The following is a 27,146-nucleotide window of genomic DNA, read 5'->3' as shown; positions in this document are numbered from 1 at the left end:
TTTTATTGATTTCCTTTATATAAAACGGAGGCATGTCTGCTCAAGTAGCTACGAGTGATTTTAGGTCAGGAACATTGGTAAAACTTCTTATAATGTTCTTCACTAGTATTTTCCTGGAATATTGGTTCATTTGACATTCATTTCTACATCTGATCGTTTAGAGTACTACAACAGTTTTACTCGCTTCGGTCTCGCTGCCTGTGCCAGAAACTCCACCTCAGTTCAGAATTCTGCTGCTCGTTTAATAACGAAGACAAAAAGCAATACACCGATGTCCAGATTGAGAGTACTCCATTAGCTATCATTTCAACAGTGGTCGAATAAAATTCAGAAGCAGTCTAGCTCTTGACGTTGTAAAAATCACACTTTGTCGAGCCTTTTGGTCCAGTCAAGTTTGACATTCTTTTTTGCCAATACGGCAGGCCTTCTATACTAAAGTTCTAGAATAGTCGATTGCACTGAGAGTATGTATTAGCTTTCAACAGTCGTTATTACACCCCCTCCTACTGTTTTAAAGTATAGAAGAAAGATTGCGATTTTTTCGGGTGTAAGCATTATCAACTACAGTATGACTTATAACTGTATTTCAAATAAGTAATTTACTCTGAGTGTATTAATTTTGCAATGAAAATATAGATTTCTTAATAAATGTCAAGATTATAGACTATACCAACATGTTCAGAGGGTGACAGATTTACGCGAAGTCGCGAGAGCTGCATTGAGCACATGGCACACTGTGTGTGGTTTGAAATGCAAAACTGTTGTATATACTACATGTACTGTTACCACAGCTTGCATAGCGCCTAGTTAGTTGCACCCAACAATTAACCGTCTCGGGACTGAGAAACAACATCGCCTGTCAAAAGATAAAGCCTAAACGTTCTATACCTGTTATATAAAAACAGAACGGTACGCAAATTACTGAAATGGCAACGACCGCTTTAACGATCGGTGGCCAGCGGACATCTGGAGAAAGTGTTCGAACTCAAAATGGTAATAATGTGTTGTGGTTTTTGTTACTAGGCTAAGTTCGGTAAGGACTAATCTACGGTAGGCTACGACTACAAGGCGTGACGTTAGACCTCAGTGTGCAAAATGTTAGGTCTATCGTACGAGTCATCATTCACAATAGTTTATGCCGTGTGCTTGGTTGAAAATCCAACATACAGTAAGCAAATGTTAGGCTTGCCTTATGTAAACTAAAATACCACCACTGTATTAAGACACGGCCGTACATTGACTTTAATTTTTAAAGCAACTTGCCCAGATAATTTTTACTTGTCAATTTATTTATTAACTTTATTCGTAACCAGGGATCCTGTCACCGGTGAACCAGTGTTCTCCCCAGGATCCCTGCACATATAAATCATACACAATATAACAAACAGAACACATAAATAATTATTCTGAATATCAGTAATGAAGATTGCTTCACCTTGCTTTTGAAAAGAGAAACAACCTATCTATCACATACCTTGGACTCTTTCAGTACTTACTAATGTTTACACGGGTCCAAAAAACGGGAACCGGGTACCCGAGAGCCGTTTCCTGTCGGGTATCCAGGTACCCGAAAAAATGGTTTACCCTTGTGTAGTGCAATTTTCCAGAAATTACATATTGGATGCTATACTAAATGAATTATATTCTCCACTGACAATGTTTTCATGTTCAAATAGGTGTCTGTTTGATAAGGAATGAAGCCTTCCTCAATAATTTCTATTTGCTCTTTTTCTTTCATTAACTTGTTTAACATCACTACTAACATCTCACTGCCGCCGCTGCTAATGTTGCTTTCCACCTCTTTTGGATTAGACCATAGAAATATCCAATTCAGCTCTTAAAAAGTGTTACTACTACTATATTATGTAGGCTCAGGGTTCGCATTAGCTGCTGAATTAGGCGATTCCCGCAATTTGATCGCATTTGGAATAAACGATTAGTAAAAAGCCACTTGCAATTATAATTTTTAGTTATCCCGTCTATAATCCATTAGTAACATCTCGTAAATTCCTTGTCAGTCTTTCCTTCTATAAAAAAAAAGGAATGAAAAATAATAACAGAGTTTTTTCACTTTCTTCCACATGGTAGCCTAACACCACACTAAGTCAATGTGAAAATCTAGCATAACCATCTGTTTATTCACTGAAATTGTGACACAGTTATTAGATATCCGTGGAATACTTTCATTACGGCTGTTATCTTCGACCACATTATAGCCTAACACCACACTAACTCAATGGGGACATCTAGCCTAACCATCTGTTTATTCAAGTTGTGGCGCAGTTATAAGATATCCATGGAATACTTTCGTTGTTGCTGATATCTTTGACCACATGTTAGCCTAACACCACACTAAGTTAATGGGAAAATCTTGCCTAACCATCGGTTTGCCCCAAAAAAATCACACTTTGTGTAGGATTTGGGTAATAAATTAGGAACCAGGTAGTATCGCGCCCGTTGGGCACCCGGGTATCCAGATAACCTGTGCAAACACTAGTACTTACATTCGTTATATCAGACACTTGTTAAATTGGCAGAAAATGAGAGTACTCCATATTCACAAACAAAGGCATGTTTGAGATTTAATTTGCATATGATCCTTGTCCAGTGGTAGTTGTACTGGAAAAGTGCAAAAAAATAGTCCAGCAGGTCGTATGTTTTACGAACAGCGCCCTTAAGCTTAAAAAATCTTACTTCTGTGGGTAAATTTCAATTTTTCTTTAAATACCAATTTTCAGGAGTGTTTTGACCCTATTTTAAAAAAGAAGTAAAAAAGATGTGTATTTTATGTTATCTACTAAAATTTACGAAAATCACGCACTTCATATGTATGAAACTGCTTGCACAAGACGATTTGTAGTAATTCAAACATCAACTTCTTAGCATAAGTATACAGGTGCTTAACAATTAAGACACTAGCACAAGGAATACCAATAAACAATCAAAATGTAGCTACTCTTACTTGACATTTTCATGTTTTTAGTCAGTTTCATGACAATGTAAATTGAAAATTTGTCAGCATTTTGCATATGCAGCTGTGATTTGTTTGTCGCCAGACATTCAAATATACCAAAATTTTGCCCCCGTATGGCTAACCCCTGGACCCAACACCAAATTCTTTGTGGGTGAACACCAGCGGGAAATCAACAGTTGTTTGAAGTGTGTTCATTTGAAATCAAGCAAGGTTTTCCAACACTGAAACGAATGTGCCTTCAGGGGTCATTAGCGCTACGCATGCTCTGTTACTGTACAAGGAAGTTTAAAATGCAAGGTTTTATGCCAGATTGCAGGGACGAGCGTTTGGATCTTCTTTTGGATGTGTTCCCGATGTGCAAGTTTTGAAAATCCTAGTTATGATTCTGCTTTCCACGGCCAAAAGTATCGTTCTCAATATAATGTGAGCATGAAAAAACCGGATTGCCAGTGCTTCTGATACAAAAATTAATAGCCCAAATGCTATTTGAACTCATTGAAAAGTTAATTTGAAAAATGCCAAATATGTCGTTTCTTGGGGCTTGTAAAATGCCAAACTGGCATCCCTGGACAAAACACCTGACTTCTGAAATCGTTTGTCAATCTCATTTCATGAATAATTAAGCTACTGTATGTACTTATGAAGTGTTTTACTTAATTTGAGCTCTGATAGAATACTTTGTAATATATTCAGGTTGATCATATCATTCATGAAATGAGACAATGCTTTTACTTTCTTTACCTTACAGTGATGGCGGCATCGTCCATAGCCAACATTGTCAAGAGTTCTCTTGGTCCTGTTGGACTTGATAAGATGCTTGTGGATGATGTTGGGGTAAGTAAAGATTGCAACTTACTTTTGTATTTTAATTCTATGTTTATGTTTCTATGTTTTTTTTTTTAAATCACTTAGTAAATGAAGGTGCACTAGCCAAGCTAATGAATTGTATTGTTATTGGATTTCAGACAGCTGTCATCAACCAAAGAAAGAAAAACCTGTGGGTTGTCCATTCCATCAATCCTGTAGAGCAAAGTTAACTGAGTAGTACTGTGTTGATAGAACTGCTAAGACTTTGCTTACCAATTATTGTTTTACCAACGTTTGCCAAAAACATGGACATTTGCCAGTGTGAACAGCAGTAGAGATGAGGCTGACTTGAATGGAAAATTGACATATACACACCTTAACTTTCCCTGTAACCCTTACAAAGCATTCATTAAACTTTAACCTTGAATCAGGAAAGTCCTGCAATACTTAGAATGTCATTAAAGTGAATAAATTGACAAGGAAAACCAAATCTGTGTACTTGTAGCAGACTTGGGTAAGTCTGATTAAGACTGGTTAAGTTCATACATACAGAATGGCAGCAGACTTGGGTTAAGTCTGAGAGAGACTGGTTAAGTTGATACATACAGTGTATATATGGTAGCAGACTTGGGTGAAGTCTGAGAGAGACTGATTAAATTCATACATACATGTCATATGGTAGCAGACTTGGGTGAGTCTGTGGGAGAATGGTTTAGTTCATACATGTACATATTGAACATTATCTTATTATGAAAGACTGATAGGAATGCATAACCAGTACTGTCACTTCTAAAGAAAGAACTTAACAACTCATTCTTTCTTTGTCAGGATGTCACAGTTACAAATGATGGGGCAACAATTCTGAAATTATTAGAGGTAGAACACCCATCAGCAAAGATATTGGTGGAGTTAGCTGATCTCCAAGATCAAGAAGTAGGAGATGGAACCACCTCAGTGGTAAGTCCTTTATCAAGCATTCATGCAATCATTAAACCTGTCATCTTACATGGTAATCATGCAAGTATGCAATGGTGTAATGTTAAAAAATAATACATATAGGCAGACTGGGGGAGTACAACAATGCCAAAGTCCTATTTAGCGTACACTCTTCCAAAGTTGTACATACTGTAGTAGTACTACAGTAGTGGTACTACAGTAGTACTATTCTCTCCTGCAGTGTGCATCAACCTTCATCTCCTCCAGGGCATGTATGTGCAATTATTGGAAATGCATACTGACCTATTACTGAAGCATGTGTTATATAAATATTTAGTGCTGATGCTGTGCTTTTAAAATGCTACATTTCCATTAACTCTTTCATCACTTGTTGTGGGTCTTTGGAGGAAAGTTTGTATTGCCTTCCTAGGGATGCCAAGAAGGCAAAGTACATGCTGGGAATGGCACCCTAAAATCATCAGGTATACTTGGCCAAGACAATGCACCATTCTCTGAGTTTCTCATGAAGTTAATTTTAACATCAACTTGCATCTCTGACCTCTCCATACTAGTTCCAATGTGTCACTGATTATCATATAAACATGCTATGTAAAGGCCAAGCTGATATAGAATATGAGATGATGCTTCAGATGATTGTTCCCGTAAGTCTGGGTGCAAGTTAACAATGGTCTTCCTAGTAGAGCTGTATCTGCAGAAATGTGGCCTCTCCATACTAGTTCCAATGTGTCACTGATTATCATATATACATGCTATGTAAAGGCCAAGCTGATATAGAATATGAGATGATGCTTCAGATGATTGTCTCTGCAAGTCTGGGTGCAAGTTAACAATGGTCTTCCTAGTAGAGCTGTATCTGCAGAAATGTGGCACATCTTCTGTTAAGGGGACAAATGAATGGTGGGACCTGGTTCCTGGAACTGTTTTTACAAAGACAACATTGAAGCAAATCCTTGTCATATTTTGCTGATTTTGCTGAAAATGATAGATTGATTGTTCAAGATGCAGTACAAGGGCATCACTGAGATAACAGCCAAGCAATCTTTTCACCCTTAATTAAGTTGTGTACTACAAATAAAAAATGTCACAAAATCCATGAATATTTAGCAGTTCATACCTTCATTGCAAAGGTATGCAATCACCTAAAGGAGGTAATATTACATTTGAATGATGGTGCAATATGAAAACGTTATCAAACTTTGTTGTCATGAAAAAGATTTTGGAGTCCGAGCAACATGGAATTTCTTTGCTACTGGCCACAGTAAAAGCCCTTGTGTACAGTATTGGAGGAACAGTGAATAGGTTGGTTGCTCTAGCCATCTTGCAAGCCCCAGTAACAAGCCAAATTTTATCTACAAATGTTTGAGTGGTGTGTTACTAGCATTACAAGTATAATACCAAATTATAATATGAGGCTGGTATCATGCTTTTTGTTTGTTTTCCAGGTTCTTATAGCAGCAGAGCTACTAAAAAATGCCGATGAATTAGTGAAACAGAAGATTCACCCAACTACAATCATCAGTGGCTACAGATTAGCATGCAAGTAAGTCAACCTTCACCACACCAGATTCAACCATTTCTGATGTGTACAGAACCTATAAAGATTTAAAATTAATCTTAATTAGCCTTAAAATTTTGTACCTGGTTTATAATGAATCATAATTAGACTTAAAAGCTTGCAACTGGCTTAAAATGAATCTTAATTAGCCTTATAAGCTTGCACCTGGCTTAAAATGAATCTTAATTAACCTTAACTTTAAAAGCTTGTACCTGGCTTAAGTTTAATAAATCAGCTTACTTCAGATCTAAGGAGGACTTAAGTCTAGTTATGTGTGTATTAGGCCCTTAAAGGTCATGTTCTTGTGACATCAAGATCGATAAGTAATATCTTCTACAAAATTTAATGGGCTAAATAAAATTAGTTAAAGTGAAGTATTTTTATTCTTGCATTTTCTCTCTAGGCACTGTTACTTTACATTGATTTCCGACATCACAGTGTATTTATAGCCTATAACATTTTAACAGACGTTATGAAAGTTGCATACCATACAGTAGTATACATTGTGTCATGTCTATACCATCATATGTACACTACTGTAAATAGTGTATGGCAAAAGGAGGACTTTAGCTCCTTATGTGTGCAGGCCATAAATCAAGTTTCTGCCAGATTTAAGGAGATACTTAGTCAATGGAAATCTTAGCTTACTACAGATCTAAGGAGGACCTTAGCTCCTTATGTGTGCAGACCATAAATCAAGTTTCTGCCAGATTTAAGGAGATACTTAGTCAATGGAAATCTTAGCTTACTACAGATCTAAGGAGGACCTTAGCTCCTTATGTGTGCAGACCATAAATCAAGTTTCAGTCAGATTTAAGGAGAAACTGAGTCAATGGAAATCTTAGCTTACTACAGATCTAAGGAGGACTTTACAGTACTGATTTCGCTTAACTCCCGTTGAAAAAAAATCAACGATCGATAACAAACGTTGAAAATCGATAAAAAACGTTGAAAATCGGTTAAAAACGAATAATTTCGTTGACAAGATTTAGACTACTGCGGGCACGGTTGTCAACGAAGTTTCAACGAAATTTCCACGAAAGTTATCGCGATCAAAAACCGCAAAGGCAATTCTAGACATATCAAGGTTGTGACTTGCGTTGAATCCTTAGTTTAACTACAGCCGTTTTCAGACTCTACCAGAAGTTGTAGAGGAATATTACAAATGTTACAAAAGTTTGATTGTAGATACAGTAGAGTAAGTTCTGTACTAGGTGTTTGAAAAATGATTTGGCTAGGATAATAAAAACTAGTCTTGATCGATCGTAATAAGCACATTCTACGACTCTTAAGTTATAGGCTAGTATTAAACTAAGATAAGTTTAGGTTAGCTCACCAAGGAACGCAGCGTCAGAAAAACAAGAAATAAAAAAAAATATCCACAATGAAACAGTCGTAGCTGGATATCAAAGAGATCTTTATTTCCAATAAATTCCTGTGTTACTTGACGTACTACAGTACCGTTTACTACAGAACCGCACTCACTTTCAAACTTTTCTCAGAGCGCATTCCGTCCCAAAAATCTCCCCCAGCTTCAATGCACGCAAAATAAAAAACATCCTGTTATTTTCCCCCTAACCCGTTACTGTAAGTTGCCCGCGAATGCAGATGGACTGCCCTGGTATTTAGGTCGCAGCCTGGGTCTGGGCCACCTGCAGTTTGCTGCTAACATGTGTATTCCCTACCCTGGATATCCCCACCACCAAACTTTTTTTGAGAGGCTTAGTCCAATCATAAACCTGGCTTTGTCAAATTCACGCCTACCATCTGTTAATTAGCATAGTATTTTTCTGAACCTATGGCTGGCTGCCTCTAGAAGCAAACATTATTTTACCCCTACTGTTCGTAATGGAATGGATGTTACCTGAAAACCAAATATTCATTCATATTATAAGTAGAACAATCCAGCAGGGATAGAAAGTTTATCTTGAATGAACCAATCAGAAGTCGTGCTATTAATAAAACTTGAAAACACCTGGCCAGCAAGAGAGTTGCAAACAATTGTTTCCATGACTACTAAGAAAATAAAGCAGTGACTTGAGGCCCATGTTGGGTAGAAATCTGTGGAAAATGAATATATTTTCATTGCTTATTTGAGTATTGTATATTGGGAAGAGCTGATCAAACATTAGTAGGGAGGGCTTTCAACTGGCCTAACGGCTTTCAACTGGCCTGACGGCATGTACATTTAATTTAATGAGAAGGGGGAGTTTTTATGAGTCTCCCGGTATGCGTCACATGAGAAGTAGATGTTTTGTTTTTCGGTTTTATCATCGTTTTTCAAGTGGAACAGCTCATAAAATCATATCAAATGAAAAAAGTACATATTTGAATATCCTTCCTTAGTTTTACTTATCAGGAATGTTTAATAAAGCATGCAATGCATCGTTCGAAAAAGGTAATTTTAAAGTAAAATTGAAAATGAACGACATAAAACAATATCTGTGAAGCGTGTGGAGCACAACTTTGAATATTCGTTGTGAAAGAAAACATAACGAACGATGCTTATTGCGTACAGTAAATAAATTTCGCGGAACTGGTATAGAGAAATTACGTACTGCAGCTTACGTCAGAGAAGCTCATAAATGACACAGGTGGATAGAGCGCATCAAAATTCGGCTTAGGAAATCCCTATACAGCCGACAAAAGTCGATATCTCCTTCCGTTTTCGAGTTATAAGCGATTTTGTGTTTTTGCGATATGGTTTTTAGTATATTTTCATTCAATAAGATCGTTTTTGTGTGTGTTTAAGTAAGGGTGTGACCTAACAGATATTTCGCTAACCGTTTCACCGTATCGCCTGCCGGTCGGTTAAACGTTTAAACGCTGTTTCCCGATCAGGGTTTTTTCGACGCACGGTCACTCGACTATTAATGAAAATAGGACATTATGAGTACAATAATTAAGTTTTTTTCCAGCAGGTAGCAATTCAGGCAACAAGACCAATGTATGTTAATTACTAATTAGGCCCAATAATATTGCGAACCTTTCGTGTAATAATTGCTGAAAAGAATAACACACATGATCAGTATTCGTGGTCTTCAGAAGTTCAGATCACTGAATTTATATCACTCGGCCTTCGGCAACATCGTAACTTTTGAAGAAAAAAAAAACAATATATTTGTCTATCTATCACAAGATTTTAAACAAAAACTCGCCTAAATTAGTAAACTTACCCACCTTTCCTGCCTACTTATTAAAAGTCATGTTAAGAAAACAAATTACGCAGGTTAAGTTTTAATCGCGCTGCGCAGTACCATTCATAATTTGCATATAACATCAAAATTTACACTCGGCGTCCAGATGGCGGGAGATGTAACATCATGTTCAATGTGTTGTGTCGTTCCCATGGTGCGATGAACTTGGGCAAAGTTCAATGACCTACTTATGTTCTGTGACCAATGTCAGTGGGAATTATGTGTGTAAAATCTCGGGTTTTTCCATGTGTTATATATATAGAAGTTTTACGTAAGCGGAGCGAATTTTAGGGCGGCTCGTTGATTGTGAGGAAGCACTTATCTAAGCATCAATATTTGTGAAAAATATCGTAAGTTTTTCATTTTCATTCATTTTCTTTTATGTTTGCCGCAATCCCGCCCGCAATGCATGCACAGCATAATACCATGTGTGAAAAAATGGATGTACACGTGCAGACCTGAGAGAGCAAACTGGCCTTGTGTTGTTAATGTTATGACGGTACTTTCTAGAACGACCATTTGCGTCTTTTGGGGTCAACATATTTTCACACGGGATTTCAACATGCCATTGATCGATGTACACGGGTGATATATGTCTCAAATATAAACTGAGAAAACGAATTGACGACACTATCATGAGCTTATGACTATTGGCCTACTACTTTAGTTATATTGAACACATTATTCATGCCTAAAACATCGTTTTTCTGTTTTTTATAGATAGTTTGCAGTACATTACTCAGTTCTTCACATATTTTTAAATAATTTTCATGTTTAAAATGTTAACAAAATAGAAAAAATAAAAAGAGAAAACGCCTCTTTGAAAAATGGAAGCGTCCTCGCAGAATGGGCGGGGCATCTTTATTTTGCTTCAAGTAATATGTTTTCGCTCGAAAACAAAGTTTCATACTTCAACTCTCATAAAAAACCAAATTTACATCTCTTAAAAATAACTGTTTTTCGTAATCTGCAAGTAAACCAAGTTTATATGTCCATTCATTGTTATTTAAATGGTTAAACAGAACTTCAACTTATTTGGTAGGGTGCCTCGTGGTACATAGCTTGTACTGCAGCCTCTCGAATTCCTGGCGAAGTTAAGACTTATGTCACTGTGTTTGGGGTTCACAGTCAGAAAACGTCCCCCGTCAGTTTAACTACACGTTTCTTTGAGTGTTACTACTCATTTAAGCATGAGAATGCTTTTGTAAATATTCCCTCTTTCAAACGACTGAACCAAAGTCTAACTGATATTAATAAACGAAGTTACGCGTTTTCCGACGTTTCGCGTAACCACATATTGACCTTCTATTTCGTTTAAAAAAGAATTTCAACGCATCGTTGAAAATTCCGCGAAGGAAATGACTGGTATAACCAATCGATAAAATTCGATAAAAATCGATAAAAATCGGGGAATTTCGATAAAAAACGAAGAATTTCGGTTATTTTTCTTTCAACGAATTTTAACGGGAGTTAAGCGAAATCAGTACTGTAGCTCCTTATGTGTGCAGACCATAAATCAAGTTTCAGTCAGATTTAAGGAGAAACTTAGTCAATGGAAATCTTAGCTTACTACAGATCTAAGGAGGACTTAAGCTTCTTATGTATGCAGACCATAAATCAAGTTTCAGTTAGATTTAAGGAGAAACTTAGTCAATGGAAATCTTAGCTTACTACAGATCTAAGGAGGACTTTAGTCTCCTTACGTATGCAGACCATAAATCAAGTTTCAGTCAGATTTAAGGAGAATCTTAGAAATCTTAGCTTACTACAGATCTAAGGAGGACTTTAGTCTCCTTATGTTTGCAGAGCATAAATCAAGTTTCTGCCAGATTTAAGGAGAAACTTAGTCAATGGAAATCTTAGCTTACTACAGATCTAAGGAGGACTTTAGTCTCCTTACGTGTGCAGACCATAAATCAAGTTTCAGTCAGATTTAAGGAGAAATTTAGTCAATGGAAATCTTAGCTTACTACAGATCTAAGGAGGACCTTAGCTCCTTATGTGTGCAGACCATAAATCAAGTTTCAGTCAGATTTAAGGAGAAACTTAGTCAATGGAAATCTTAGCTTACTACAGATCTAAGGAGGACTTAAGCTTCTTATGTATGCAGACCATAAATCAAGTTTCAGTCAGATTTAAGGAGAAACTTAGAAATATTAGCTTACTACAGATCTAAGGAGGACTTTAGTCTCCTTATGTTTGCAGAGCATAAATCAAGTTTCTGCCAGATTTAAGGAGAAACTTAGTCAATGGAAATCTTAGCTTACTACAGATCTAAGGAGGACTTTAGTCTCCTTACGTGTGCAGACCATAAATCAAGTTTCAGTCAGATTTAAGGAGAAATTTAGTCAATGGAAATCTTAGCTTACTACAGATCTAAGGAGGACCTTAGCTCCTTATGTGTGCAGACCATAAATCAAGTTTCAGTCAGATTTAAGGAGAAACTTAGTCAATGGAAATCTTAGCTTACTACAGATCTAAGGAGGACTTAAGCTTCTTATGTATGCAGACCATAAATCAAGTTTCAGCCAGATTTAAGGAGAAACTTAGTCAATGGAAATCTTAGCTTACTACAGATCTAAGGAGGACTTTAGTCTCCTTACGTATGCAGACCATAAATCAAGTTTCAGTCAGATTTAAGGAGAAACTTAGAAATCTTAGCTTACTACAGATCTAAGGAGGACTTTAGTCTCCTTATGTTTGCAGAGCATAAATCAAGTTTCAGTCAGATTTAAGGAGAAACTTAGTCAATGGAAATCTTAGCTTACTACAGATCTAAGGAGGACTTAAGCTTCTTATGTATGCAGACCATAAATCAAGTTTCAGCCAGATTTAAGGAGAAACTTAGTCAATGGAAATCTTAGCTTACTACAGATCTAAGGAGGACTTTAGTCTCCTTACGTGTGCAGACCATAAATCAAGTTTCAGTCAGATTTAAGGAGAAACTTAGTCAATGGAAATCTTAGCTTACTACAGATCTAAGGAGGACCTTAGCTCCTTACGTATGCAGACCATAAATCAAGTTTCAGTCAGATTTAAGGAGAAACTTAGAAATCTTAGCTTACTACAGATCTAAGGAGGACTTTAGTCTCCTTATGTTTGCAGAGCATAAATCAAGTTTCTGCCAGATTTAAGGAGAAACTTAGTCAATGGAAATCTTAGCTTACTACAGATCTAAGGAGACTTTAGTCTCCTTATGTTTGCAGAGCATAAATCAAGTTTCAGTCAGATTTAAGGAGATACTTAGTCAATGGAAATCTTAGCTTACTACAGATCTAAGGAGGACTTTAGTCTCCTTATGTTTGCAGAGCATAAATCAAGTTTCAGTCAGATTTAAGGAGAAACTTAGTCAATGGAAATCTTAGCTTTCTACAGATCTAAGGAGGACTTTAGTCTCCTTATGTTTGCAGAGCATATATCAAGTTTCAGTTAGATTTAAGGAGAAACTTAGTCAATGGAAATCTTTGCTTCCTACAAATCTAAGGAGGACTTTAGTCTTCTTACGTGTTCAGACCATAAATCAAGTTTCAGTCAGATTTAAGGAGAAACTTAGTCAATGGAAATCTTAGCTTACTACGGGTCTAAGGAGGACTTTAGTCTCCTTATGTTTGCAGAGCATAAATCAAGTTTCAGTCAGATTTAAGGAGAAACTTAGTCAATGGAAATCTTAGCTTACTACAGATCTAAGGAGGACTTTAGTCTCCTTATGTTTGCAGAGCATAAATCAAGTTTCAGCCAGATTTAAGGAGAAACTTAGTCAATGGAAATCTTAGCTTACTACAGATCTAATGAGGACTTTAGTCTCCTTATGTTTGCAGAGCATAAATCAAGTTTCAGTCAGATTTAAGGAGAAACTTAGTCAATGGAAATCTTAGCTTACTACAGATCTAAGGAGGACTTTAGCTCCTTACGTATGCAGACCATAAATCAAGTTTCAGTTAGATTTAAGGAGAAACTTAGTCAATGGAAATCTTAGCTTCCTACAGATCTAAGGAGGACTTTAGTCTCCTTACGTGTTCAGACCATAAATCAAGTTTCAGTCAGATTTAAGGAGAAACTTAGTCAATGGAAATCTTTGCTTACTACAGATCTAAGGAGGACTTTAGTCTCCTTACGTATGCAGACCATAAATCAAGTTTCAGTTAGATTTAAGGAGAAACTTAGTCAATGGAAATCTTAGCTTACTACAGATCTAAGGAGGACTTTAGTCTCCTTACGTGTGCAGTGAAGTAAGTATGCAGCAGACTGGACAGCTACAACACTCTGTGAAAGTGAAAAGTCTTTCAGTTATCATTTTTTGTATAAACATGCAATCAAATATTTTAACCAGTTGTCTTTTTATAACATATTTAACCTTGACACCAGTAGAAAGTTTTTGTATGCCTCATTTATTCTCACTTCATATTAAACCAACCTCAAATATGTGTAGCACAAGGTTCTGCAACCTTTATTACTTGTATGTTTGTTATTTCAGTGTCGGTGCAAACATTACTGTTTGGAGTGAACCTTTATTATAGAAATAAAGACTTTTATATCCTGATTCAAGATACTAAATGGTTTAATTGTTTGTTTTTGTCTTTCCAGAGAAGCCTGTAGGTATATTAATGAACATCTTACCATCAGTGTTGATGAGCTGGGAAGAGACAGTGTTGTGAATGCTGCAAAGACCTCCATGTCATCCAAGCTCATTGGCAGGTGAGATACAAGAACCACTCTATACCTCATAATACTCTTATGTGATTTGATCAAATGCAGAAAATGCTTGACAATAGAGTCACCTTGCATCAATTTGGTATAACAAACACATAGCAACAACTCCACCATACAGCCACCTTGCAACAGCTTCACATTACAAACACATAGCAACAACTCCACAGTACAGCCACCTTGCAACAGCTTCACATTACAAACACATAGCAACAACTCCACAGTACAGCCACCTTGCAACAGCTTCACATTACAAACACATAGCAACAACTCCACAGTACAGCCACCTTGCAACAGCCATTACAGCCACATATGCAATAGCTTGAACACATTATAGCCACATTGCAACGCTTCACATAACTGAGTTGTTTCAACAAAGCAAGTTTCATCAGTCCTCTGCCGTATCAAGTTGCTAAAGCCTGAGCAGAATAACCCTGAAGGCGTCTCAAGTTAAACATCAAGTTTAGCATCATCAATGTTCGAAATCATCAATCAAGCCAAATTAGCAAGATTCTGTTCTCACAACTTCTAAGTAATTCACTCAGGCTGCAGGAATTGTTTTCATTGCATACTCTTTCATGCGATGATGTAACCTGAGTATACAATTCTACAATATGTGGTTGAACATCGTTATTGTTGCATTGGTTTGTATACATATGTGTGTGCAGCAGTAGCATTTTTAACAGCACAGAATAGCTGATATTTTCTGTAGGCTTGATAACAAAATCAGCAAAAGGTAGAAGTCATAAGATCTAAATAGGCAGTAGAAACTTCCTTTATATAAATTTATTTATCATGGTCTGATTTTCATACTTAAAATTATTAGAGGCATTGTGAGAGGAATATGGATGGTGTACATGGAGTATAAGAAGCCTCTTTTTAGAGTGTAGTGCAACAGATGAACAAGGATATTTGTTAAAAGGCAAATTGGAATTGGATCAACCTAATAAGTATTGTATGGATGCCTTGTATTGAGTGCAAGATACCTACAGTGGTTCTATGGATGCCCTGTGTTGAGTCCAATATACCTACAGTATTGTATGGATGCCCTGAATTGAGTGCAAGACACCTACAGTATTGTATGGATGCCCTGTGTTGAGTCCAATATACCTACAGTATTGTATGGATGCCCTGCATTGAGTGCAAGATACCTGCATTATTGTATGGATGCCCTGTGTTGAGTGCAACACTCCTACAGTGTTGTATGGATGCCCTGAATTTAGTGCAAGACACCTACAGTATTGTATGGATGCCCTGAATTGAGTGCAAGATATCTACATTATTGTATGGATTCCCTGTGTTGAGTGCAACACCCCTACAGTGTTGTATGGATGCCCTGAATTGAGTGCAAGACACCTACAGTATTGTATGGATGCCCTGAATTGAGTGCAAGATACCTACATTATTTTATGGATGCCCTGTGTTGAGTGCAAGCCGCTTTGATTTGAGTGCTCTAAAGTCTGCAAACTTTGTAAACATGATATCTCAACATGGATGGATTGTCTACTTGGTCTGTTTGAGCCTCGTATTTAGTAGATGGAACTGATTGTGATTAGTGGAAGTTGAAGGTCATTTGAGGTCAGCAGAGTTCAAGATGTATAAACGTTGTGAACATGCTATCTCAAAATTGCACTTATTATGTCTTGGAAGCAATGCATGTTTTCCATTTCTGACTTATTTTGCAGAGATGCTGATTTTTTCTCTAACATGGTGGTTGATGCTGCCAATGCTGTGAAGATGACAGACAACAAAGGAGTTGTCAAATGCCCAATCAAGGCCATAAATCTTCTTAAAGCTCACGGCAAGAGTGCCAAGGATACTATCTTGGTAGATGGCTATGCTCTTAACTGCACAGTTGCCTCTCAAGGTGAGTCCCTTTCCTTATGTAAATGTGTATGTTTGTGGCAACCTGTTGAGTGAGGCAGACTGGCAGCACATTTACAGGGCAGCCTGTGGATGTATGTGGCAGGCTGATAGCACATGTGTACACGTGTTAGTGGCAGCCTGTGGATGTGTGAGGTAGGCTGGCAGCACATGTATATAATCGTGGCAGCCTGTGGATGTGTGTGGCAGGCTGGCAACCCATGTGTATGTTCGTGGCAGCCTGTGGATGTGTGAGGTAGGCTGGCAACCCATGTGTATGTTCGTGGCAGCCTGTTGAGTGAGGCAGGCTGGCAACACATGTACGGGGTAGCCTGTGGTTGTGTGTGGCAGGCTGGCAACCCATGTGTATGTTCGTGGCAGCCTGTTGAGTGAGACAGACTGGCAGCACATGTACGGGGTAGCCTGTGGATGTGTGTGGCAGGCTGGTAGCACATGTGTGTGTTAGTGGCAGCCTGTGGATGTGTGAGGTAGGCTGGCAACCCATGTGTATGTTCCTGGCAGTCTGTTGAGTGAGGCAGGCTAGCAGCACATGTACGGGATAGCCTGAGGATGTGTGTGGCAGGCTGGTAGCACATGTGTGTAAGTGGCAGCCTGTGGATGTGTGAGGTAGGCTGGCAGAATATGTACGGGGTAGCCTGTGGATGTGTGTGGCAGGCTGATAGCACATGTGTACACGTGTTAGTGGCAGCCTGTGGATGTGTGAGGTAGGCTGGCAACCCATGTGTATGTTCCTGGCAGCCTGTTGAGTGAGGCAGGCTGGCAACACATGTACGGGATAGCCTGAGGATGTGTGTGGCAGGCTGGTAGCACATGTGTACACGTGTTAGTGGCAGCCTGTGGATGTGTGAGGTAGGCTGGCAACCCATGTGTATGTTCCTTGCAGCCTGTTGAGTGAGACAGGCTGGCAGCACATGTACAGGGTAGCCTGTGGATGTGTGTGGCAGGCTGGTAGCACATGTGTACACGTGTTAGTGGCAGCCTGTGGATGTGTGAGGTAGGCTGGCAGCACATGTGTATGTTCGTGGCAGCCTGTTGAGTGAGGCAGGCTGGCAGCACATGTTTGGGGTAGCCTGTGGATGTGTGTGGCAGGCTGGTAGCACATGTGTGTGTAAGTGGCAGCCTATGGAAGTGTTTTAGACTTACTAAAGTATGTAAATGTTTTATTAATCCTAAAGGAGTGCATAAATATTAATGTTTTGTTGCATCTCTTTTGTTCTAATTTGTTGCTCAGTTGTAGTATTAGTAGCTATATATAATCTACAATGGAGGTGAAAATCTGTTATTATTTTTATTGTCTTTCTTGCAGCAATGTTGAAGAAGATTACGGGCGCTAAAATTGCATTCTTAGATTTTAGCCTTCAGAAAGCTAAGATGCACCTGGGAGTTCATGTCATTGTTGACAATCCGGAGAAACTAGATGCGATTAGACAGAGGTAAGGAACTACACATAGGAAGGAGGGGTCAGCATCAGGGACTGAAGTGGGGGTGTGGGGAGTTAGTAGGGAGACAACTTGCAAGTAGCTGGATGGTCAAAACACAGAATGATCCGGAGGAGGAGGATTGGTATGTGAGGAATGGTCAATGGGAGGGGGGGGATAGGGGGTGGAGACAACAGGAAGGGTAGAAGGGTTAATAAGCAGTCCAAGATTATCAATAGAGCATTATCAGTGGGGGAGGGGAAACATCATCAGTGGGAAAGGGCAACATCAGTGGGAGGAAGGGAACATCAGTGGGAGAGGGGAACATCATCAGTGGGAGAGGGGAACATCATCAATTGGGGAGGGGGGCATCAGTGAGGGAGGGGAACATTATCAGAGGAGGAGGGAACATCATCAGAGTGGGGAAGTGGGGTTGTGGAGTATTGAATATTTTGATAAATGAAAGTTAAAGAGCTGTGCTGAAGCTTTGCTGTGCATATAGTTTTGTCCACTGAAAGTATTGGGAGAATGATTGATTCATTCAGTAGTGCAATTTAATTAACTGTTAGATAGTTAAGCACAGTTTAATATTTCTACTTAAAGCTAAATCTGCCTTTGTTTGGTATCCAGGGAGGCTGATATTACTAAAGAAAGGATTGAGAAGATCTTATCAGCAGGGACAAATGTGGTTCTATCCACTGGAGGTATTGATGATCTCTGCCTAAAATACTTTGTGGAAGCTGGTGCTATGGCTGTCAGGAGGTGCAAAAAGGTTGACCTAAAGAGAATAGCCAAGGCAACTGGAGGTAAGAATAGTGAAACAAAGATAACATCACTGTTTTAATGAATGCATGCCATATGCACAGTGTGGAACAAATGATAACATCAGTGTTGCGGGATGTCTAACCCATGCATGCCATATGCACAGTGTGGAACAAATGATAACATCAGTGTTGTAGGGATGTCTAACCCATGCATGCCATATGCACAGTGTGGAACAAATGATAACATTAGTGTTGTAGGGATGTCTAACCCATGCATGCCATATGCACAGTATGGAACAAATGTTAATATCAGTGTTGTAGGGAAGGTCTGACCCATGCATGATGGATGCACAGTGTGGAACAAATGATGACATTAGTGTTGTAGGGAAGGTCTGAACCATGCATGCCATATGCACAGTGTGGAACAAATGATAACATTAGTGTTGTAGGGATGTCTAACCCATGCATGCCATATGCACAGTGTGGAACAAATGATAACATTAGTGTTGTAGGGATGTCTAACCCATGCATGCCATATGCACAGTATGGAACAAATGTTAATATCAGTGTTGTAGGGAAGGTCTGACCCATGCATGATGGATGCACAGTGTGGAACAAATGATGACATCAGTGTTGTAGGGAAGGTCTGAACCATGCATGCCATATGCACAGTGTGGAACAAATGATAACATTAGTGTTGTAGGGATGTCTAACCCATGCATGCCATATGCACAGTGTGGAACAAATGATAACATCAGTGTTGAAGGGATGTCTAACCCATGCATGCCATATGCACAGTATGGAACAAATGTTAATATCAGTGTTGTAGGGAAGGTCTGACCCATGCATGATGGATGCACAGTGTGGAACAAATGATGACATCAGTGTTGTAGGGAAGGTCTGAACCATGCATGCCATATGCACAGTGTGGAACAAATGATAACATTAGTGTTGTAGGGATGTCTAACCCATGCATGCCATATGCACAGTGTGGAACAAATGATAACATCAGTGTTGAAGGGATGTCTAACCCATGCATGCCATATGCACAGTATGGAACAAATGTTAATATCAGTGTTGAAGGGAAGGTCTTAATCATGCATGATGGATGCAGTGCGGAACAAATGATGACATCAGTGTTGTAGGGAACATCTGACCATGCATGCTGTATGCACAGTATGGAACAAATGATAACATCAGTGTTGTAGGGAATTTTTGACCATGCATTCCTGATACAAGATGTCTACAGGGTTTAAAAGGTTTTGAAACTGCATGAATCGCCCTGAAATCTTGCTACTGTTGTATCACATATTTAAGTTTGCTAATGCATTCAAAATGACAACTGTGAGTGAAATTGTCTTTATTCAACTTAAATTGCAATGGTAGTGTGTAATTGCTTAAACTTTGTCTTTTTCTGCAGGCCAACTTCTGGTTACTCTGGCAAACTTGGAAGGAGAAGAGAGTTTTGACCCAAGTATGATAGGACATGCAGAGGAGGTTGTCCAGGAACGGATATCTGATGATGAACTTATTCTTGTGAAAGGGTGAGAAGCACCGAGGTATAAGAGGGACTGGCTTAAGTGGATATTAGTAGCACACAGTTAAAGTTACCTGGACTGTTAAATCAACTTAAATGAGGTTGACTACTGTAACCACATTACTAGCCTAAGCCAAGTAGTAAAGGGAGCTTGGCCACTGTAACATTACAAGCCGAAGCCAAGTACTAAAGGTAGCTTGGCTACTGTAACATTACTAGCCTAAGCCAAGTAGTAAAGATAGCTTGGCTAGTGTAACATTACTCACCAAGCCAAGTAGTAAAGGTAGCTTGGCTACTGTAACATTACTAGCCTAAGCCAAGTAGTAAATGTTGCTTGGCTACTGTAAGATTACTAGCCTAAGCCAAGTAGTAAAGGTAGCTTGGCCACTGTAACATTACAAGCCGAAGCCAAGTACTAAAGGTAGCTTGGCTACTGTAACATTACTAGCCTAAGCCAAGTAGTAAAGATAGCTTGGCTGCTGTAACATTACTCACCAAGCCAAGTAGTAAAGGTAGCTTGGCTAATGTAATATTACTAGCTAGAAGCCAATTAGACACTGATTAAGGAATATCACATGTTTATGACTATTCTTCAAGTTCTTTGTATAAAAATATCCTCAAGATTGGTTCTTGAATGAAAATGATGATTTTAGGCCAGAACCAAATATAATTCATCAATGGTGAGTTTGACAAGTGTATTTAGCACTGCATTTGTTAGAAGTGTACATTCAGAGATATGCATTAACAATAGGGATTACCATACATTATCAATATGGATTAACATACATTAACAATAGGGATTAACATACATTAAAATAAAGGTAAACATACATTAACAATAGGGGTTAACATACATTAACAATAGGGATTAACATACATTAAAATAAAGGTTAACATACATTAACAATAGGGGTTAACATACATTAACAATAGGGATTAACATACATTAAAATAAAGGTAAACATACATTAACAATAGGGGTTAACATACATTAACAATAGGGATTAACATACATTAAAATAAAGGTAAACATACATTAACAATAGGGGTTAACATACATTAACAATAGGGATTAACATACATTAAAATAAAGGTTAACATACATTAACAATAGGGGTTAACATACATTAACAATAGGGATTAACATACATTAAAAGAAAGGTTAACATACATTAACAATAGGGGTTAACATACATTAACAATAGGGATTAACATACATTAAAATAAAGGTTAACATACATTAACAATAGGGGTTAACATACATTAAAATAAAGGTTAACATACATTAACAATAGGGGTTAACATACATTAACAATAGGGGTTAACATACATTAAAATAAAGGTTAACATACATTAACAATAGGGGTTAACATACATTAAAATAAAGGTTAACATACATTAACAATAGGGGTTAACATACATTAACAATAGGGATTAACATACATTAACAATAGGGATTAACATACATTAAAATAAAGGTTAACATACATTAACAATAGGGGTTAACATACATTAACAATAGGGATTAACATACATTAAAATAAAGGTTAACAACATTAAAATAAAGGTTAACATACATTAACAATAGGGGTTAACATACATTAAAATAAAGGTTAACATACATTAACAATAGGGGTTAACATACATTAAAATAAAGGTTAACATACATTAACAATAGGGGTTAACATACATTTTGCAAGAAATAATTGATAGGCTAGCTATATAACTAAAATATTTGAATACATTTAATCCTCTGTTAACACCTTTTGGATTTAACTTTTTTTCTAGACCAAAAGTAAAGAAGGCTGCCTCTATCATCCTGAGGGGAGCAAATGATACACAGTGTGACGAGATGGAAAGGTCTATTCATGATTCACTGTGTGTTGTGAAGCGAGTTCTTGAGAGTAAGACAGTAGTAACAGGAGGGGGAGCTGTTGAAGCTGCCCTTTCTATCTACCTTGAGAACCTTGCTACATCACTGGTAAGTAGCAGCTCACTCTTTATACATCACTGGTAGTAGCAGCTCATTCTTAATACATCAATGGTAGTAGCAGGTCACTCTTAAGACATCACTGGTAGTAGCAGGTCACTCTAAAGACATCACTAGTAGTAGCAGGTCACTCTTAAGGCAATAATGGTAGTAGCAGGTCACCCTTAAGACATCACTGGTAGTAGCAGGTCACTCTAAAGACAATGCTGGTAGTAGCAGGTCACTCTCAAGACAATGCTGGTAGTAGCAGGTCACTCTCAAGACAATGCTGGTAGTAGCAGGTCACTCTCAAGACAATGCTGGTAGTAGCAGGTCACTCTTAAGACAATAATGGTAGTAGCAGATCACCCTTAAGACATCACTAGTAGTAGCAGGTCACCCTGAAGACAATGCTGGTAGTAGCAGGTCACTCTCAAGACAATGCTGGTAGTAGCAGGTCACTCTCAAGACAATGCTGGTAGTAGCAGGTCACTCTTAAGGCAATAATGGTAGTAGCTGATCACCCTTAAGACATCACTAGTAGTAGCAGGTCACCCTTAAGACATCACTGGTAGTAGTAGTAGCAGGTCACTCTCAAGACATCACTGGTAGTAGCAGGTCACTCTTTAGACATCACTAGTAGTAGCAGGTCACTCTTAAAACAATGCTGGTAGTAGCAGGTCACTCTTAAGACAATACTGGTAGTAGCAGGTCACTCTTAAGACAATGCTGGTAGTAGCAGGTCACTCTCAAGACAATGCTGGTAGTAGCAGGTCACTCTTAAGGCAATAATGGTAGTAGCTGATCACCCTTAAGACATCACTAGTAGTAGCAGGTCACCCTTAAGACATCACTGGTAGTAGTAGTAGCAGGTCACTCTCAAGACATCACTGGTAGTAGCAGGTCACTCTTTAGACATCACTAGTAGTAGCAGGTCACCCTTAAGACATCACTGGTAGTAGTAGTAGCAGGTCACTCTTAAGACAATGCTGGTAGTAGCAGGTCACTCTTTAGACATCACTAGTAGTAGCAGGTCACCCTTAAGACATCACTGGTAGTAGTAGTAGCAGGTCACCCTTAAGACAATGCTGGTAGTAGCAGGTCACTCTTAAAACAATGCTGGTAGTAGCAGGTCACTCTTAAGACAATACTGGTAGTAGCAGGTCACTCTTATACATCACAGGTAGTACCATGTCACTATTTAGACATCTTGGTAGTAGCAGGTTCTTTTCCCCTATATTTTTAATTACTAGTTGCAGCTCATTCTGGCTGTGCTTATTGGTAGTAGTAGCTACTCATGCATGAAACCGTATATGACTATGGTTGATGAAACAAGTGACTTTAAATTACAGATGTCAAGTATAGTTGGTGTTCTTACTCTCCTTAAAGTTCATGTGTCATGTGATATGTTTTCCTCTCCTCACAGAGCTCCAGGGAGCAGCTGGCCATTGCAGAGTTTGCCAACTCTTTGCTGGTCATCCCAAAGACCCTGGCTGTAAATGCAGCTAAAGACTCTGTTGATCTAGTGGCTAAACTCAGAGCATTCCATAACACTTCTCAGTTACAAGGAGAGAGGGCAGACTTAAAGTGGTGAGTTTTAACTAGTATAACTTATCTAGGCATAATCCCTGTAATCTGGTTGTTGTTTGCCCTATCATGGTGAGTTTTAACTAGTGTAACTTATCTAGGCATAACCCCTGTAATCTGGTTGTTGTATGTCCTATCATGGTGAGTTATAACTAGTGTAACTGATCTAGGCATAATCCCTGCACATAGTCTGGTTGTTGTACGCCCTATCATGGTGAGTTTTAACTAGTGTAACTTATCTAGGCATAATCCCTGTAATCTGGTTGTTGTATGCCCTATCATAGTGAGTTTGATCTAGTATAACTTATCTAGGCATAATCCCTGTAATCTGGTTGTTGTATGCCCTATCATGGTGAGTTATAACTAGTATAACTGATCTAGGCATAATCCCTGCACATAGTCTGGTTGTTGTACGCCCTATCATGGTGAGTTTTCACTAGTGTAACTTATCTAGGCATAATCCTTGTAATCTGGTTGTTGTATGCCCTATCATGGTGAGTTTGATCTAGTATAACTTATCTAGGCATAATCCCTGTAATCTGGTTGTTGTATGCCCTATCATGGTGAGTTTGATCTAGTATAACTTATCTAGGCATAATCCCTGCATATAGTCTGGTTGTTGTATGCCCTATCATGGTGAGTTTAACTAGTGTAACTTATCTAGGCATAATCCCTGCACATAGTCTGGTTGTTGTATGCCCTAAGGCTATCATGGTGAGTTTTAACTAGTATAACTGATCTAGGCATAATCCTTGTAATCTGGTTGTTGTATGCCCTATCATGGTGAGTTTGATCTAGTATAACTTTTCTAGGCATAATCCCTGCACATAGTCTGGTTGTTGTATGCCCTATCATGGTGAGTTTGATCTAGTATAACTTTTCTAGGCATAATCCCTGCACATAGTCTGGTTGTTGTATGCCCTATCATGGTGAGTTTGATCTAGTATAACTGATCTAGGCATAATCCTTGTAATCTGGTTGTTGTATGCCCTATCATGGTGAGTTTGATCTAGTATAACTTTTCTAGGCATAATCCCTGCACATAGTCTGGTTGTTGTATGCCCTATCATGGTGAGTTTGATCTAGTATAACTTATCTAGGCATAATCCCTGTAATCTGGTTGTTGTATGCCCTATCATGGTGAGTTATAACTAGTATAACTGATCTAGGCATAATCCCTGCACATGGTCTGGTTGTTGTATGCCCTATCATGGTGAGTTTGATCTAGTATAACTTATCTAGGCATAATCCCTGTAATCTGGTTGTTGTATGCCCTATCATGGTGAGTTTTAACTAGTGTAACTTATCTAGGCATAATCCCTGCATATAGTCTGGTTGTTGTATGCCCTATCACGGTGAGTTTTAACTAGTGTAACTTATCTAGGCATAATCCCTGTAATCTGGTTGTTGTATGCCCTATCATGGTGAGTTTGATCTAGTATAACTTATCTAGGCATAATCCCTGTAATCTGGTTGTATGCCCTATCATGGTGAGTTATAACTAGTGTAACTTATCTAGGCATAATCCCTGCACAGTCTGGTTGTTGTACGCCCTATCATGGTGAGTTTTAACTAGTATAACTTATCTAGGCATAATCCCTGTAATCTGGTTGTTGTATGCCCTATTATGGTGAGTTATAACTAGTGTAACTTATCTAGGCATAATCCCTGCACATAGTCTGGTTGTTGTACGCCCTATCATGGTGAGTTTTAACTAGTGTAAGTGTAACTTATCTAGGCATAATCCCTGTAATCTGGTTGTTGTATGCCCTATCATGGTGAGTTTTAACTAGTGTAACTTATCTAGGCATTATCCCTGTAATCTGGTTGTTGTATGCCCTATCATAATGAGTTTAATCTAGTATAACTTATCTAGGCATAATCCCTGTAATCTGGTTGTTGTATGCCCTATCATGGTGAGTTTTAACTAGTGTAACTTATCTAGGCATAATCCCTGTAATCTGGTTGTTGTATGCCCTATCATGGTGAGTTTGATCTAGTGTAACTTATCTAGGCATAATCCCTGCATATAGTCTGGTTGTTGTATGCCCTATCACGGTGAGTTTTAACTAGTATAACTGATCTAGGCATAATCCCTGTAATCTGGTTGTTGTATGCCCTATCATGGTGAGTTTGATCTAGTATAACTTATCTAGGCATAATCCCTGTAATCTGGTTGTATGCCCTATCATGGTGAGTTATAACTAGTGTAACTTATCTAGGCATAATCCCTGCACAGTCTGGTTGTTGTACGCCCTATCATGGTGAGTTTTAACTAGTATAACTTATCTAGGCATAATCCCTGTAATCTGGTTGTTGTATGCCCTATTATGGTGAGTTATAACTAGTGCAACTGATCTAGGCATAATCCCTGCACAGTCTGGTTGTTGTATGCTCTATTATAGGTGAGTTTTCACTAGTATAACTTATCTAGGCATAATCCTTGTAATCTGGTTGTTGTATGCCCTATCATGGTGAGTTTGATCTAGTATAACTTAACTAGACATAATCCCTATAATCTTGAATGTTGTATGCTCTATAGTGGTGAGTTTTATCTAGTATAACTTAACTAGGCTGATAGAGCACCAGCAAAGTATCATGGGAAACTAAAAAGGTAAACAATCCAGTGATGCTGTAATCTCTTGAATTTTATGGTAGTCAAGAAACAGTGTAATGTTAAAGTGCTGAGATGATAGCAATGAATGGTGTGAATCAGTTGTGTTTGTGTAGAGATCAAGGGTCATTTGAGGTTACCAGAGGTCAAAATCTTAGAGTTAGGTTGTAAGTGAGGTAGTTCTAAAAGTAAAGCTTGCATATATTCATACTTTGTATGTATATCTCAAGTCTGAAACCTGGAAAAGGTGATTTAATCTAAGTAAAGCTGCAATGAAATTCATAATTAGTGTAGTTTCACATTAATGAGTACCAGAACTGTAATCTATGGCCATCAAAAGTTCTTTTTAGATCAAAACTGAAAAACCTATATGTAGTTACATGAAATGTTCTCACCTTCAATGTGCAAGTAATTACTGCACATGTTAGTCTTAAGATTCAGTAAGTTCTCTAGTTACGATACCAACTAAAACCCCCCAAAATAAATTTCAAATTTGAGGACCAGGGATTTGCAGTATCAGCATGCACCCTACTGCCTCAATGGGTGAAGGCCAATCATTTAATATCTCATTTATATTTCTTTCTTCAGGGTTGGATTAGACTTGGTGGAAGGAGTTGTCAGAGACAACAAAGCTGCTGGAGTCTTTGAGCCAGGAATCTCTAAAATCAAATCATTAAAATTTGCAACTGAAGCTGCAATAACAATCCTGCGAATTGATGACTTGATAAAGTTGGATCCAGAAAAACAAGAGGAGAGGCATTGAAATCAAAATAATTTGTTTAAATAACAGGTTAAGGCTTTTGATGTTTACAACCCTGCTTGTCTCGCCATACGCTCATCAGGAAGTCTGGTGCAGAAGGTTTTCCCCCTGCATCTTTACTATCAGTTATCCAACACTGATTCTTACCTATGTTGGCAGTGAATAAATTAGTTGTTCATATTTTGTGTAGCATTTTTCAACTGAAGAAATTTGATTCCCCAAAATACTGTGTACACAATCTGCTGTTCATATGTGAGGTAAAATGCCAATTTTACATAGCATTTATGGTATGTGGAACCAGATAAAGTATTGTAAGAATCACTCTTGTGGATATTGAGGTATCCAGAAGAGTGATTCATGCCTCCAATCAAGGTATCCAGACCACTAACGCTTACCAATACCTCCTTTCAAGATAC

General features: G+C 38.2%; 1 protein-coding gene and 1 long non-coding RNA gene across 2 annotated transcripts; both read left to right on the top strand.

Annotated features, from left to right (window-relative positions):
• The first annotated feature begins 747 nt into the window (after positions 1-747).
• LOC139984417 (T-complex protein 1 subunit alpha-like) lies at positions 748-26,915 on the top strand. Its single transcript, XM_071998331.1, has 12 exons — positions 748-993; positions 3,723-3,808; positions 4,610-4,738; positions 6,181-6,278; positions 14,075-14,185; positions 15,883-16,064; positions 17,388-17,514; positions 18,130-18,305; positions 19,684-19,807; positions 21,589-21,781; positions 23,196-23,359; positions 26,559-26,915. The coding sequence occupies exons 1-12, from the start codon at positions 927-929 to the stop codon at positions 26,731-26,733; spliced, it is 1,632 nt and encodes a 543-aa protein (XP_071854432.1). The 5' UTR covers positions 748-926; the 3' UTR covers positions 26,734-26,915.
• On the top strand, positions 21,788-23,189 carry LOC139984419 (uncharacterized). Its single transcript, XR_011799075.1, has 3 exons — positions 21,788-22,542; positions 22,741-22,922; positions 22,953-23,189. It is a non-coding gene; the product is annotated as an uncharacterized lncRNA (long non-coding RNA).
• Positions 26,916-27,146: the final 231 nt, after the last annotated feature.

The sequence above is a fragment of the Apostichopus japonicus genome, chromosome 17 (genome assembly GCF_037975245.1).
Source record: "Apostichopus japonicus isolate 1M-3 chromosome 17, ASM3797524v1, whole genome shotgun sequence".
Taxonomy (NCBI): Eukaryota; Metazoa; Echinodermata; class Holothuroidea; order Aspidochirotida; family Stichopodidae; genus Apostichopus; species Apostichopus japonicus.
The sequence above is the reverse complement of the archived record's forward strand: the minus strand, read 5'-3'. Positions and strand labels throughout refer to the sequence as shown.

Bases quoted from the DNA above. Each gene is read 5' to 3' on its own strand.
- LOC139984417 (XM_071998331.1), top strand. From the start codon at position 927: ATGGCAACGACCGCTTTAACGATCGGTGGCCAGCGGACATCTGGAGAA. The intron at 14,186-15,882 runs GTGAGATACAAG...CTTATTTTGCAG, and splicing joins TCATCCAAGCTCATTGGCAG to AGATGCTGATTTTTTCTCTA. The intron at 18,306-19,683 runs GTAAGAATAGTG...CTTTTTCTGCAG, and splicing joins AATAGCCAAGGCAACTGGAG to GCCAACTTCTGGTTACTCTG.